The 13,981-nt window shown below is 42.6% G+C and overlaps 1 protein-coding gene across 1 annotated transcript in view; it reads right to left on the bottom strand.

The window, feature by feature from the left end:
* camkmt (calmodulin-lysine N-methyltransferase) overlaps nt 1-13,981 on the bottom strand; it is a 128,588-nt gene that overhangs the window by 20,934 nt on the left and 93,673 nt on the right. Inside the window, exons 5-8 of the mRNA XM_066679063.1 lie at nt 13,369-13,423; nt 11,078-11,141; nt 7,253-7,319; nt 5,217-5,291 (exon numbers count right to left, since the gene is read on the bottom strand). Of these exons, the coding sequence (XP_066535160.1) occupies nt 5,217-5,291; nt 7,253-7,319; nt 11,078-11,141; nt 13,369-13,423 (261 nt within the window). The remainder of the gene's footprint in view (nt 1-5,216; nt 5,292-7,252; nt 7,320-11,077; nt 11,142-13,368; nt 13,424-13,981) is intronic.

Raw genomic sequence — 13,981 nt, 5'->3', positions numbered from 1 at the left:
AGAGGCCTCTCCTTGCAGAAGCCTAACCTGATTAATCTGGGGGTCGACGCCTTGAGATTATGTTGAGCATAATCTGGGTGGGGTCCCTGAGGTTGGCCTGCCACTCTGACCCCACGTCGGCATTTAATCTGCCCTAATCCAGCCAGCATTAACCTCATCCCTGCTATGAGACCTGAAGGGTGCAGCGGAGGGGGCGGCCAGGGAGGGCATTTACTGAATTACTCCTCGGAATCATATGGTGTTGTTTAGCGGCTTATTCTAATCAGATGACTGACATTAGCAGCGATTAGCAAATAAACCTTCCCTTTTAGAACGGATGGTGGATTTTTTGGGGGGTTATTTCCTGTCTTTCTTTTGTACATTTTGGCCATGGTTGCCCACATTGTTTTGGCTTCCATATTTATTGTGCTTTGACTAATTCATCTGCTGGTGTGAAGCTTTGTGTGAAATGAAAGGGGATTGTGGGAAGGAAGAAAAAAAAAAACAAAGGCTCTGTCTGTCTCCGTCTGTTTGTCTATGGGCCTCTCTTTTTTTACTCCTTCTTTCTCACACCCCCAGGCCAAGTCAGCTAGCTCTATAAAGCCAGGTCAATGGAACTGGACACTTATCAGAAGAGAAACTACTCCTGAGTATTAGAAACTAACTCTATAGAACATTTTTGATTCCACTCTGAACACAAACGCGCACACGCACGCACAAACGCATGCGTGCACGCACACACACACTCACACAGACAGACACAAAGGCTTTATCTTGGAGCCCACACACAGGCAGCTTAGAGGAGGCAGACATGCCAGGCTCAGCGTTAGCCAGGCAGCCGCACTCAGAGTAACAACAGCAAGGCCTCTGCAGGAATTCCACATCAGTCTTACAGCACTGCCAAGATTACACCACTGAGCCGTCTGTGTGTGTGTGTGTGTGTGTGTGTGTGTGTGTGTGCGCGCGCGCGCAACAGAAGATGCTCTGTTCCTCTACATGTTAAGGCTCAGAATTAAGGCAATTTTTTTTTTTTTGCAGTTTGACAGTCATCCATTCATTTCAGTACAAATTGTCACAGTCAAGTGTTTCGCATCGCAGCTTTGGTAAATGTGTGTGTCACTGCTGGCCAACAGTGACCAAATGAGCAAAGAACTGTTTAAAATCATACTGCAACCACATTAATAAAAGATTCTGCTGTCACAGCTCATTAACACACATTAGTTCAAAATGCAGTTTCAAAAATCAAACTGTTCCCCATTGGTTGCATTATCTGCAGAATGCTGTCCTGAAAACCAGTTTTGGGTCTTCTGAGCTTCTGTTTTAGGATTCATTCGTACAACGACTTTAATGCTGACGAGCCTGAATACCGATGGAGTAAGGGGTTACAGAAGCAGAGTGCCGTTTTCAGAGATGGAAAACCTAAATATTGGTGGAGCGTTGCCTTTATTAAGAGCCTACGTTCACCAAAAAACAAACAAAAACAAAAAACTGAATATTCAGTTACAGCCCTAATACAAACTATACCAGATCAGGGTTCCTGTGAGTTATCATGATTTCCAGTTCTTTTAGTTAATTTACAGCATTTACCACATGCTCTTAACCAGAGCAGCTAGCCATTCAAAGACATGTTAAAGATGTAGAGGAATGTATTATTAAATCTCTCCCAAGGACTTTTACAGGATCACTCCTTTTATGCTGCATGCACATAATGTAGATAGTTTCATGTTCACTTTTATACCTATAGTGCTTGTCTAGATACTCAAAGCACTTTATATTCTTTGGGACATTAGAGAGTCGCCTCGAACACCTCCAATATGCACCACCCACATGGATGATGCAACAGCAGGCAATCTGCTTTCTCAACACAACAGGTATTAGGTACAACAGGTAAAACAGAGGTAAAGGTACAAGGCAGGAAACAGATTCTTGGGAATGGCACCAGTCCATCACAGGTAATCACACAACAGTCTATGTGCACTATTTCACACCCGTAGACAACTTCTCACACACACTTGTGGACATCCACCTAACAACATGTATTTTAGGATGGTGAGGGTAAACCGGAGCACCTGGAGGACACCCATGCGGAAACAGGGAGAACACACAACAAACTCTGACAGTGACTCGAGGAATGGATTGAACACCTTGAGTCCTGAGTGCAGTCCATGATTTATAGGTCAATATTAAACGTGACTTTTTCACTGACTGATTGGATACACATTTTTAAATAATGTTCATTTAAAAATGAAGATACGAACAGCAAATATGAATAAAATATCCATGCCTAGTATTACATTTTTCTATCTGCAAATTGCTATATGGAAAATCCTCAGGTGGAGGTTTGATGAGGAGGAGAAATAAAGTGTGTTACATGCTCTACACTAAGACAAGGCTATAATACTTTCTCTCTCTCTCTCTCTCTGCATGGTGTGAGGGTCTCGGTGGCAGCTGTGGCGTTTCTGGGCCCCTGCCTGAAAGACTGTAATTAATGGCAGCAGAAGTACGGATGTTGACCTTTTCGTAGGTGATTGTCAGTGCGGCGATGTTCATTAATCGCAGAGAGATCACTCTCCTGACGACAGCAATTACAGACAAGACTTCGGCTGCAGCGATGGGGGGACAGCCACCGCCGCGTGAGTCATCTTCACTCTGCCACACACACACACACATGCTCTTACACACAAATCAACCACATGCTGGCCCTCCACTGTTCATTTCACCTGCGTATTAGCTGCCATTTGTGTGGCATTAGAATAATAGTAGGCTTTGCAGGGTTTTTTTGTACTCATCGGAGCAGGCGCAGGTATCACTGCACTCTCCTGCTACACGCCCTACACTCGCGCCGATTCTTAAGGAAACATTATGGGAGGCACATCTTGTACAATGTGTAGGGCATGTAATATGCACTTAATAACATAGCATTTAATTACAACCATGTGGGCCGAACCAGCTCATGAAATTTGTCCTTTAAAAATGTAACAAAGGGGATAATCGAGACAAGAACATTGTATAAAAAATAACAAAGAGGAATTTGGCATTTGTACATTACATGATGGCCCCTCTTTCAGTTCTGCATTGGCATGTTCTATATATTATTTTAGAAATGCACACTCAATTTCATATTATTTCAAGAAGCCTTGTTAAATTAATGTTAATATAATACTTGACCTTTAACAGTAGAGTTGTTATTATTACCATCATTTATATTTTCCTCACTTAAGTTTAAAATTCATATTAAATTACATAATTATAGATTTAGCCAACTATAATTGGAGCTCTTAAGGGTTAAAAAATGTCTTTGTTTTGATGATTCAGAAACTTGAAGTTTTCAAATATCTCCAAAATGGGTTCAGCATGTGTTAAGTCTCAACAGCCATGCAGTGCCTATTAAAGAGAGTCTGGAAATTCAATCTAATCTAATGTCCCCGAGAGTAATGTAACATTAATTGTGTTACATAATTAGCAAAAATCAAGTTTGAACTTAGCAGACCATTTTACCTCTACATGAGGAAACACACATTATAAGGATATGGAGCAAAAGAAAAAAATCAGCAGTGTGATCTATGTTAAGAAGCAGGCTAATTGAAATGTTTGTGTTATTCTCTCTCTCTCTCCCTGCTCCTCACACGGTCGTAATTATTTGCAATTTGCCTAAGACATCCATTTGCTGGGACGCCAAGCATGAAAAAAGAGGCAATTTGGGGAAAAATGGAAATGCCTGGCGGAGTTAGCCGAGAGGAAGTAACGCGGTGCCAGCCTGGGGCTGACGGCTGCCATCTGATCAGCGTCACACACACACGGATATTAGCGCACCGCCACCAGGCCAACGAGCCGTGCACCGATATTGAGGGTGTGGACAGATTGCGGCTGGAAAAGCTGCTAACGGATGAGATATGATATTTGGTTCACTGTGACGAGGGCAGGGAGGGCACGAGGAGCGCTGCTACCTGTGGATGTTTGTAAAGTTATTAGCGAGAATGTTTGTGTGCTTCTGGTAAAACAGTCATTTGTTTTGTGTTTTAAATGAGATAGCAGTGTAGTTGCTGTGGTTTACCCTTTAAACCGCAGAGTCCAAATTTAATCAATGCTGTGGAGATTTAAGCACTAAATAATAGGTTTTAAAATGACTGAATAATCAGCCTACAGTTTAAACACGCAGGCATTTGATGTGGCTCTACTTTCTAATAAATTCATAGTAGTTACATAGTTCTTAGCAAGAAATTAGTAAATGCCTTAAGGTTAAGGTAAAAATAATAACAACAATAGGCACCTTTCTAAGTCACTTTCCATACAGAGCTTAAAAACCAAACAAACAGACACTAAGGACAGAGGAAGAGAAATGAAGCACTGAGAGAAGCGGTAGGTGTGTAGCTGAGTTTTCACAGAAGAAAATGAAGAGATGAAAACTTCATGGTAATGGGTTCAACAGCTTGGGTGCCATAACGCTGAATGATCTATCACCAGAAGTAACTAATCTGAATTTAGGCACAGACAAACGATGTCAGTAGGAGAACGTTAAACTGAATATGGAGCAGGTCTGGTAGGCAGTGTTGCTGATAAAGTACTGGGGTGATATGAGTTGACAGTTTAGAATAAAAAAAGAACCATTTGAACCCCATAAACACTGAGTTTTCCCAAAGAAAATGTACACAAAATACACAAAATCTTCACTGCCCTGACCATTCGAAACATCAGCTTTAAACACAAACAGATGTACTAAATCTTTTGGAGAAGAAGTATAAACTGGGTGGTTAAACCAGATACGAGGAGTTTATTGAGTCAGGTGTAAAAGTGCAACACTTTCATGATTCTGATAATCAAGCTGAGGGAGCCGCCATTGTGTAATACTTGAAAACTGAATGTTGCCAGTTCAAACCCCACAAAACTGCGGGACCATGCAACTGCATGGGTGTAAGTGTGCTCACCGCCCCTAGTGCACTTGTGTGTCTGTCTTTACTGCCACGTTTGTATTTCATTTCATTGTATGTGGTACAGTGACAAACAAATGCATGTGAACGTGTTGTGTTTTAACTCTTGTTAATAGACAACTTTTCTTCTTTTGGGGCACGACTAAATTAACTGTAGTGAAATGAACCAGCTGAATTGATCAAAATCAAATTGAACAGATTTAATTCAGTATAACTAAACTGAACTATTAGGAACTCCAGTGGGAGGTTGAGCAGGAATCAGTGAGTGAAGACTGAGTAGATGTAGAGGATCAGTGAGTGGCATCTTACCAGTCAGCGCACATGATCACGTCAAAGTGGCCCTCCAAGGCAGAAACGTCTACTTCACTGTCCCATCTGACCACCCTGAGGACAAATAAGAGACTTTAACTGTATGTGTGAGAAGATGAAGGATTACAAGGAACACAATAAGAGAAAAAGTGATGCTGTGTGAAAGAGAACTTTAATTTACAATTATGGTGTTTAACCCAATATTGTCAAAGGTGTCTAGCGTTGTCTGCTGATTTGTTTCTGCTCTGACAAGCAAAACACATCTGCTCAGTAAGTAATGAGTTGAATCAGGCAGAACTGAGTGGACAAATCCCCACACCAAAAAGCTTCTACAATTTAAAATTTTCATTTGCAGTGGATTAAAGTCACATTATGTGCCACGTGTGTAATTCTACAAGAACCAGTACAACTCAGTGACACTTACCCAACTTATGGTGAGCTCTACCTCAGGGACAGACCGATCTACCTCATGCTCACTACACTTTACTATTTCCAATGCATTTCAGCACTGTTCTCATCCTCTTGATCCCCAGCCAAAGCAAACTGTCCAAAACCAGTGACAGATATGACCCTTATTATCATCACCTCTTACTCGCCTAGTACAGCATCCACAGAACCTCTGGACACACTCCCTTTCTCCCCTTCTGCCTCTCGTTCTCTTTTGTGCCACCTATCTCCTCAAGTGCCGGGCCGATGTTCAGACTGGCGAATCTGAATATTAATTAGCCATTATTAACAGTCAGTAAACAAAAATTATGTCTTGTGGAAATACAATCTCCTCTCTTAGCGGGGGGCCACGCCGCTTATTCACTGAGTTGAGAAAGAGAACCCCCCCCCCCAACCCCTCCCTCGTCCAATCACGCACGACCTTCACCCCACTCAAAGCGTGCGCTCTGACAGGAAGCCTAATCTCTAAAGAAAACAATCAAAGTAATGCAGGCTAATTATACGTTTACTCTTGCACTTCATCAGCCCAGGGTAAATACGGAGGGAGGAGGGAGGTGTGCATAGAGAGAGAGAGAGAGAGAGAGAGAGAGAGAGAGAGAGGTGAATACAGAGAGAGAAGAGCAGTTAGATCACTGAACACCAAAATTACTTTAGGTGATAATGCATTTGAATGGCAGCCTGCAGATTGTGAGCTGTGTTGTGGGAAACATGGGATGTGTTTGTGTGTGTGTGTGTGTGTTTTAATGGAGGCTTCAGTCGTCTCATCACCCTGTTGGGATTGGATTGGGATTCCATCTCAATCAGGGATTCTGACACATACAGAGGCAACTTATTTCTAAAGGGTAACCTTAACCATGTGGCTTCATTCTGCAGTACTGCACATGGTGACACCAGCCCATTATACAGGTTTCCCCACACACGCTGGGGTAAAAGCTGAAAGCATGGACCATCATGAATGAAACATTAAGAGAATGGCCCTTTCAACAAAAGCAACGTATTTTGTCTATTAGTTTTTACAGAAACACAAAATAATAATTGGTATTTTTGCTCCTGTGCTACCCCCCTATATTTGCATGGCATAATTTACATGTACAGCGCAGTTTCTGCAGTGCTGAGCCTGGAGTAGCAACTACAGAACTACTCTCTGTTCTCCCTATTTCATGTCTGTACAACATCATAATGACTTTAAATCTGTAATTTTAAGACAAGGTAGTACATATATTAAACATTAGGAGTGCATAAATCAGATTTCTTTTTCAATATTTTAGTTTGGCCTTAAATGGTTAACAGCATGGTTTATGTTACTGATGTATGTATGCAAATTCAATTACCAAACACACAGTTGTAGTACAGATACAAACTTCAATGATTTCCCTCAACATTCACAGCTGAGGTGCCCTTGAGCAAGACTCCTAAACCCCACCTGCACCCAGGTACTGGGATGGCTGCCCACTGCTCTGTGGATCGTGTAACTGCCCTTAGTGTAGTGTAGTGTAGTGTAGAGTGTGTGTGTGTGTGTGTGTGTGTGTCTGTCAAAAGCAGAGGCACAATTACAAGTTTTTAGATTTTTCTACCAATAGAGATCTCACCTGCTGGACACCTCTGTGGATCCAAAAACACCAGCTCGTCGGTTCTTCTCGATGACACCTCGCACATCTGCCACAAAGTCAAGGGAAATACTGCTGCGATGTGTTATGAAGTGTATGAATACATTAAATTAAGATAATACACTAGATATCATAGTTTATTAACTGAGAAAATACTGGCATTTGTGATTTTTTTGGAGACTTGTGCTGCCATCTTGCCCATGTTTCACAAGGCATTCATAGTTCTTTGAATGAAGGGTGTAAAATCTCCGTTTGAAGGGTTCCACAGCCCTCCCCCTCTGCCCTACCCCTGACTGAGACAGCCATATCCCTAGGCAAAACAGAGGGGTAGGGCTAAGGGGCAACATGGGATTCACTTTAAGTCACATTTAAGTAGTGTGTAGAAGCCTTTGAACATAGCGTGTTTGGTCTGCAATGCGCACAATGACATCAGCTGTTTCATCACTGTGTGTGATGCCAAGCCATGCATACACTACATCCCATCACCCTCCATCACCATCCCTCCCTCCTCAGATTACCAGACAGCGCAAAACCAACTCATGCAAAGCTTTCCCATAGACAATCAATAAGAAGGCTTTTAACCTGTAGCCACAGCTCCCGATGAGCCTCCACCCAGCGGGCTCTGCAGAAGGACTAATGGCAGCCCAACTATTAATAGACCGGACCACAGTTTTAAGCTAATTCCATTAGGGTCGCTCACTCTTCTTGTACTGACCGCTGCCTCTCCACACCAAACAGTCACAGCAAATCCAGTCTATGAGAGTAGCGAATGGAAGAGGGCAAGGCCAGAGAGAGGCTGGGGAAGTGTGTCACACGGGTGCGATCAGCCACTAAGCAGATAGAGCACAGCTTACAGTGTAATCTCATCAGGAGTAGCCCACTGGGGGAGAGGTCAGACATGCTGCGTATCACATCACCATCCACACACACACATACATTGTATTTATCATGTGATAAAACAATGGTGAGGGATGGCATTACTTGACTACAAACATGATACACAACATTCACATTAGAAGTAACATAAGGAACAAAAAGAGTGTGTCAGAGCAAGAGAGAGAGATGGAGAGAGAGTTGTCATTGCCATTGTCATCATTTACATCATTTACATTTACTGTTATTACAATGATTTCTACTGTTTACGTTAAGCTTACAACTATACAGTGTTCTCTAAAGTTTGTGGTAGGACTGGGAAATTAATCAAAACTGATATTCAGAAGTTCTAATCTACACAATCTTGTCTATGTTGATAATATCAGCTTAAAATTATACTGCTGCCCATGCAGTCACACAATTCTGCCCTATAAGAAGCAACAAAGTCAAGAAGGGGTTTTTCCCCTTCTATTATAGTTACTATTTTGGAGAGGCATAATTTTCCTTGGACAGCAATGATATGAATTTCCTGCTTCAGTCCTACATTTTCAATGCAGCAGAGGAATGTTTAGTTCATTCTCAGCATCTAATTCAAGACTAGATGAGCTTCTGCCCATTACCGTCAAGCACCGCATGAAGGCTCCATATCATAATAGACACTAAGTTCGAGGTTGGGCGCAGTTTGGAGTAATCATTTCACAAGGCTTTTGTGGTCTAATAGAACTGTTCTGAACTCCTTTCCTCCCCTCTATTTCTGCCTTTTGAAAAACCTATACAGTGTACATACAGGAACGTTATTTTTATTCTCCAGGGACAAGCGGTCTTGTTCGGGCTCCAATCACATCATCAGATCTATCAGTGCTCTATTATGGCAGAAACATCTCTCGCACAAAGCGCCGCCAATTAATGCTCTATCAACCCACCGGCAGCCTTTTCACTCTCTATAAGAGGAAATGGCTTCAGCATGGACTCTGACTGGTGCGAGCGTGTCCTCTCTGATTATCCGTTCCCGGCACCCTTCCCCTCCATTTGGACTCCTTTCTTTTAAACAAATCTGTCCTCTCAGTGGAGAATTGTGTGCGTTTTCGTGTCACCACCATTGTTCGTCGGGTGCTGAGATTCAATAAAAGCCCATTGTCGTCTCAGCGGCGGCTGTTGTGCTAACGAACGCTGGCGCTGTAATTTTGCCGTATTTGCCGTCATCTCCGTTGCTCATGTTTTTCTGGCTTTTGTGCACCGGGTGGTTTTGGCTGTCAAGAGAAGGGTACACTCTGGTGGGAGGAAGAGAGGGACAATGATGATGATGAAGAAGAAGAAGAAGAAGAAGGATGAAGTAAAAGAATAAGTACAAGACCCACAACAACAGTAACAACAACAACTCCAAAAACAACCACCCCAACATAACAAGAAACACCTATTTAAGCTGAGGGAGAAAAGAATGTAAAATAATAATAATAAAAAAAAAACAGAAAGAAAGGAAAGGAGAGATAGGACAGAAAAAGAGATATAAAAAAAAGCAAATGAATAAACACAGGCAGGGGTCGCCTTGTATTAAATGCACTAAATAGTAGTTTTGTGTGTCAGCTGGATAAGGTGCCTTACACTTAAGGTGTGTGCGTGTGTGTGTGTGCACACAAGAGAGAGAGAGAAGATAGAGAATGCGCCTGTGGCAGGTTAATCCATTAGAATATGTATGTCAGTGTGTGTGTCTGTGTGTGTATTCACAGGCATGTTAATAATGACAGATTGTTCCTATTTGAAGAAGTAATTCAAACATGTAGAGTATGTGTAGGTTGTGGCATGTGTGGAGCCCAGTGTGCATTGTGTGTGGATCCAACAGAAAGTCTAGAGTGCCCAAAGCATATATGTAGTGTGTGACATGGAGCATGTGGAGGTTGTAGAGAGTGTGTAGTGCATGCAGCCTGTAGGACACATGAGCATATGGACAGTGTAGGGCATGTGAAGTAGGATGGTGAGTGTACTGTGAGCACTAGAGTGTAGAGAGCAAGGGGAGTGTATACTCTACAGAGCACAGGACAATGCAGAGCATGTGGAGACAGATTGCACAAGTTATGGAGAGATTAAAGAGTGTGTTGAGCATGGAGGGACAGTAGAGCTTATGGAGAGAGTTTGCAGAGTATATTGAGAGCATGGAGAGGTTAAAATGCTTATGGTGAGTGAACTGCATATGGACCGCAGGAAGAGACTTAGAGTGTAGGGCATAGCGAGAGCATGAACAGACCAAATAGAGTAGACTGAATGGAGAGCATGGGGTTGTAGAGCATACTGTCCCTGTCCAATGAGAAACATGTATATGCAGTTCTCTCCATTTTTAATGTACTACACCATTTGAACACAGCAGATGTTCTTCACATTGAGCAAAGGATTCCTGATGAATGGACCAATAGAAATGCTGCAAAACGTCTTGGATTTCGATCTTTTTACACTGATTTCTGCTGAAATTTATGAAGGTTTTTTTCCTTTTAATTTAAATAGTTTTATATGCTTTTCATTGAACAGCAATGACATCTGGAGTGGAGAACATGTGATTTAGAGTGCATGGAGCACTCTATATAGGGGTATATAGAGGTATACAGAGGTTTTAAATTCTTAGTGAATGTAGTACATGTGGAGAGCATGGAGAGGTTGTGCAGTGCATAAGGAGACATGGAGGGGAAGGTCGTACAGTGTGGAGACATTGCAGAGCTTACAGACAGTGTAGAGCATGTGAGGGGTGTGGAGTGCTTGACTTAATATCTAACTTCTCGCACCTAAACAATACACTCAAATACAAAGTGTGTGAAAACACTGCCATTGTTGTGGTTTTGAACAGGTGATATCAGAAAATTGAAACACACCAACACCATTGTACGTACACACACACACACACACACACACACATACACACAATTTGCTGGGCATAAAACAGGATACTTTGGATGGCCTTCTCATTCCCATCAGATAGCAGCACTTCCTTCACATCAGCACAAACCGCAATCTGAGAGAAAAGAAGGGAGAGAAAGAGATGAAAACACAAACAAAAAACAAAACATTGCCTTATACAGAAACACACACACACTCACCTCGTGGAATTTTAAAACCCCACTCCATACAGACCACCCTCTCTCTCCCACTCACCCACACCCATTTCTTTTTCTCTCTCTCACTCTCTTTCTCATCCCTCCCCTTCTGTCTCTCGGCCTGTTTTTTCATTTTACGTCTGCATTATTTTAATCATTCAATCAAATCAGTCAATACTTTTATCATTCCCGGTGGCTGGGAGCCCTCTATCTTGCTATCACTCTGTTGGGTAATTGCATTGTGACAGGGGATGATGGCGAGCACAGAGCCTTTCATTTGCAGCGCTGCGTTTATCAGGCGGGGCCATCGCGCTCCGCTGTCACTCCGCACTCGGCTCGCCAGGCCTGCCTGATGCCCTTCATATAACTTTGTACTGCGCTGCCTCCGCTTTTCTGTGCTCACACTTATTCCCCCGCCTTTTGTTACCCTGTTTTTTCCCCCTTTCTTTCTTTCTCTCGCACCATCTTTTCATTCGAGTGGTCTTTATCGGAGGGGTGTGTGTTGCCGTTGTTTTGAAGAGGAAGTGTGGGCAGAGGTGGGCTCGGGGAATAGGTGTGTGTACGTGTGTGAGTATATGTAAGGGGAGTGGGTGGTTTTTTTTTGTTTTGTTTTGTTTTTACAAAAATGTAAGTGGCATGTCCAAGCAAGTCTATATACTGCACTTTGTGTTGTTATATATGTATTATTGTTTGAGAACGTCTTAATTTATCCTATGATTATTTAAGTGCCACTGACTACAACAACTCTACAAGATGCACCAATTGCGTACATAATAATACTTCTAATTCTTCACCTATTGGTTGCTCCCGCTAGTAATCTATGCATGATGTAAAAACCCAGCCCTCTACGTAAGGGAACAGCATGTACATGGACACTCATGTAGACTCAGGTATTGGTGACATGTGATCGGCAGAGCAGAGAGTCAAAGCTGTTAACCCCTTTTACGCTGCAGAAACACCCATTTGGTTCTATTTACATTTGTTTTTATGGATGTTGCCAGGTCTTGTTCATTTTGAATTATGGCAATTAAAATGTATGACATACAGAAGACTACACAAAAACAAAGAAAAGAAGGTTCATCAAACACGGTTGTTAAGCCGTCCTGGAAAGAGTATCCTAGAGTTTGAATAGCTGATGTTATATAAGAGTAGTAGTTTTTGTTAGACTCTCTTTCACGCAAAATCACTTCAAAATGTATGAGTTTGCATCTAGCATGGGTGTGTTATTATTTGTATTCCAAATCAATAGCTTACAGAAGGTTTGTAATAAATTCAAAGCACACAAAATGACACAAAAACAGTTTCAGCTTTGTTATATTTTAGCGAGAGATGGAATGTGAGATGGAGTGACAGAAACAATTGATGTTAACAGACTGCTGGGATTGATGTTAAACGCTGCATCCATCTGTCTCCCCGGTGTGTTTTGTTCTCTCGCTTTTGCCCCGAAGAGCCATACCAAGTCAAAAGAGCCTGCAACAACAGCTGGACACATGGCTCCTGACCTGAGGGCATTAAAGCAGCCACCCGAGAGGAAGAAGAGTGGCACTGCCAACATGACATACCCACAGGATATGGAGAAGAGAAGAGTAACAACATGCATAGAATGTAGATGAGAAAAAAAAGAAATGGGTTGAAGAATAGGACACACGGTCAGGAATAATTCATAGGAAATGAGGGATGGATGAGAAGGAAGCAGAATGGATGGATTCGGGGGAGGAGAGGAGGTTTTGCAGTGGTGCTTTGCAATGTCACAACACAGAGGTATTGAGTGAAGGAGATAAAGGAGGGCAGGTCTTATGAAAACGCAGCAGAAGATCGATCAGCTCTACAGCTTGTCCATCTGGAGCGCAGCCCATAGACCACCACTCATGAGACACCGGCCCTCAAGACATGTGTGTGAGTGAGTGAGAGTGAGAGAGGGAGAAAGTGTGTGTGCGTGCGTGCACGGGCGCATGCGAGTGCATGCATGTGCATACTTGTGTGTAAGAATGCTCATGCGGAGTTGGCCCATTGGTCCACAGTCACCGGAGCGGAAATATGCCCGTGTTGCTTACAATATGCCTGTGTTTGGGTATCCATGCTGAAATTGCCCATTTGCCTGTGATTGTGTTTTGTGTATGTGATGTGAGAGTATCTTTGACTTACCATGAGCCCAGCAAGACATGTCATCCCTCCGCCCAGCTCACACACAGAGGAACCCCTGTAAGAGTGTAAGTGTGTGTGAGAGAGAGAGAGAGAGAGAGAGAGAGAGAGAGAGAGAGGAACCACATGAGTGTCGAGTCTGTACAATAACTCTAATTAACTGTGCATACCTTGTCTCTGTAGGGGAGAGCCATTGATTGGAACGCAATTCCACTGGGCTCATTGATTTCAAATCTCTCTCTCTTTCTCTCTGTCTCTCTCTCTCTCTCTCTCATTCTCTTAGGAGGAAGTGACATTGTCCTTTTTCCTGCTGGAATAGGTGGATTTGAGGCGTAGCAGGGAAATTAACTTAGAGTTAGAGGGATCCCCCATGGTGTTCTTTGCAGTGTGTAGAGTGCAGGCCTATGGGCTTGCCTTGCTAACACAAACATGGAAATGTATGCACAGTACATATAACTGCACACAAATATATTGGTTTTTTTTCCCCCACTTAAAACATTAATTTACATAAACACACTGCCTACTCCATAGTTGATACTGGCCATCCAAGGAAACAAAGCTGTCTATTAAACTACTAAGTATCTATTAAGCTCACAGCAAGCTCTGCCCATGCAGC

The sequence above is a fragment of the Hoplias malabaricus genome, chromosome 8 (genome assembly GCF_029633855.1).
Source record: "Hoplias malabaricus isolate fHopMal1 chromosome 8, fHopMal1.hap1, whole genome shotgun sequence".
In the NCBI taxonomy this organism is placed as follows: Eukaryota; Metazoa; Chordata; class Actinopteri; order Characiformes; family Erythrinidae; genus Hoplias; species Hoplias malabaricus.
Note: the sequence above shows the minus strand (reverse complement) of the source record. Positions and strands in the feature narration are given on the sequence as shown.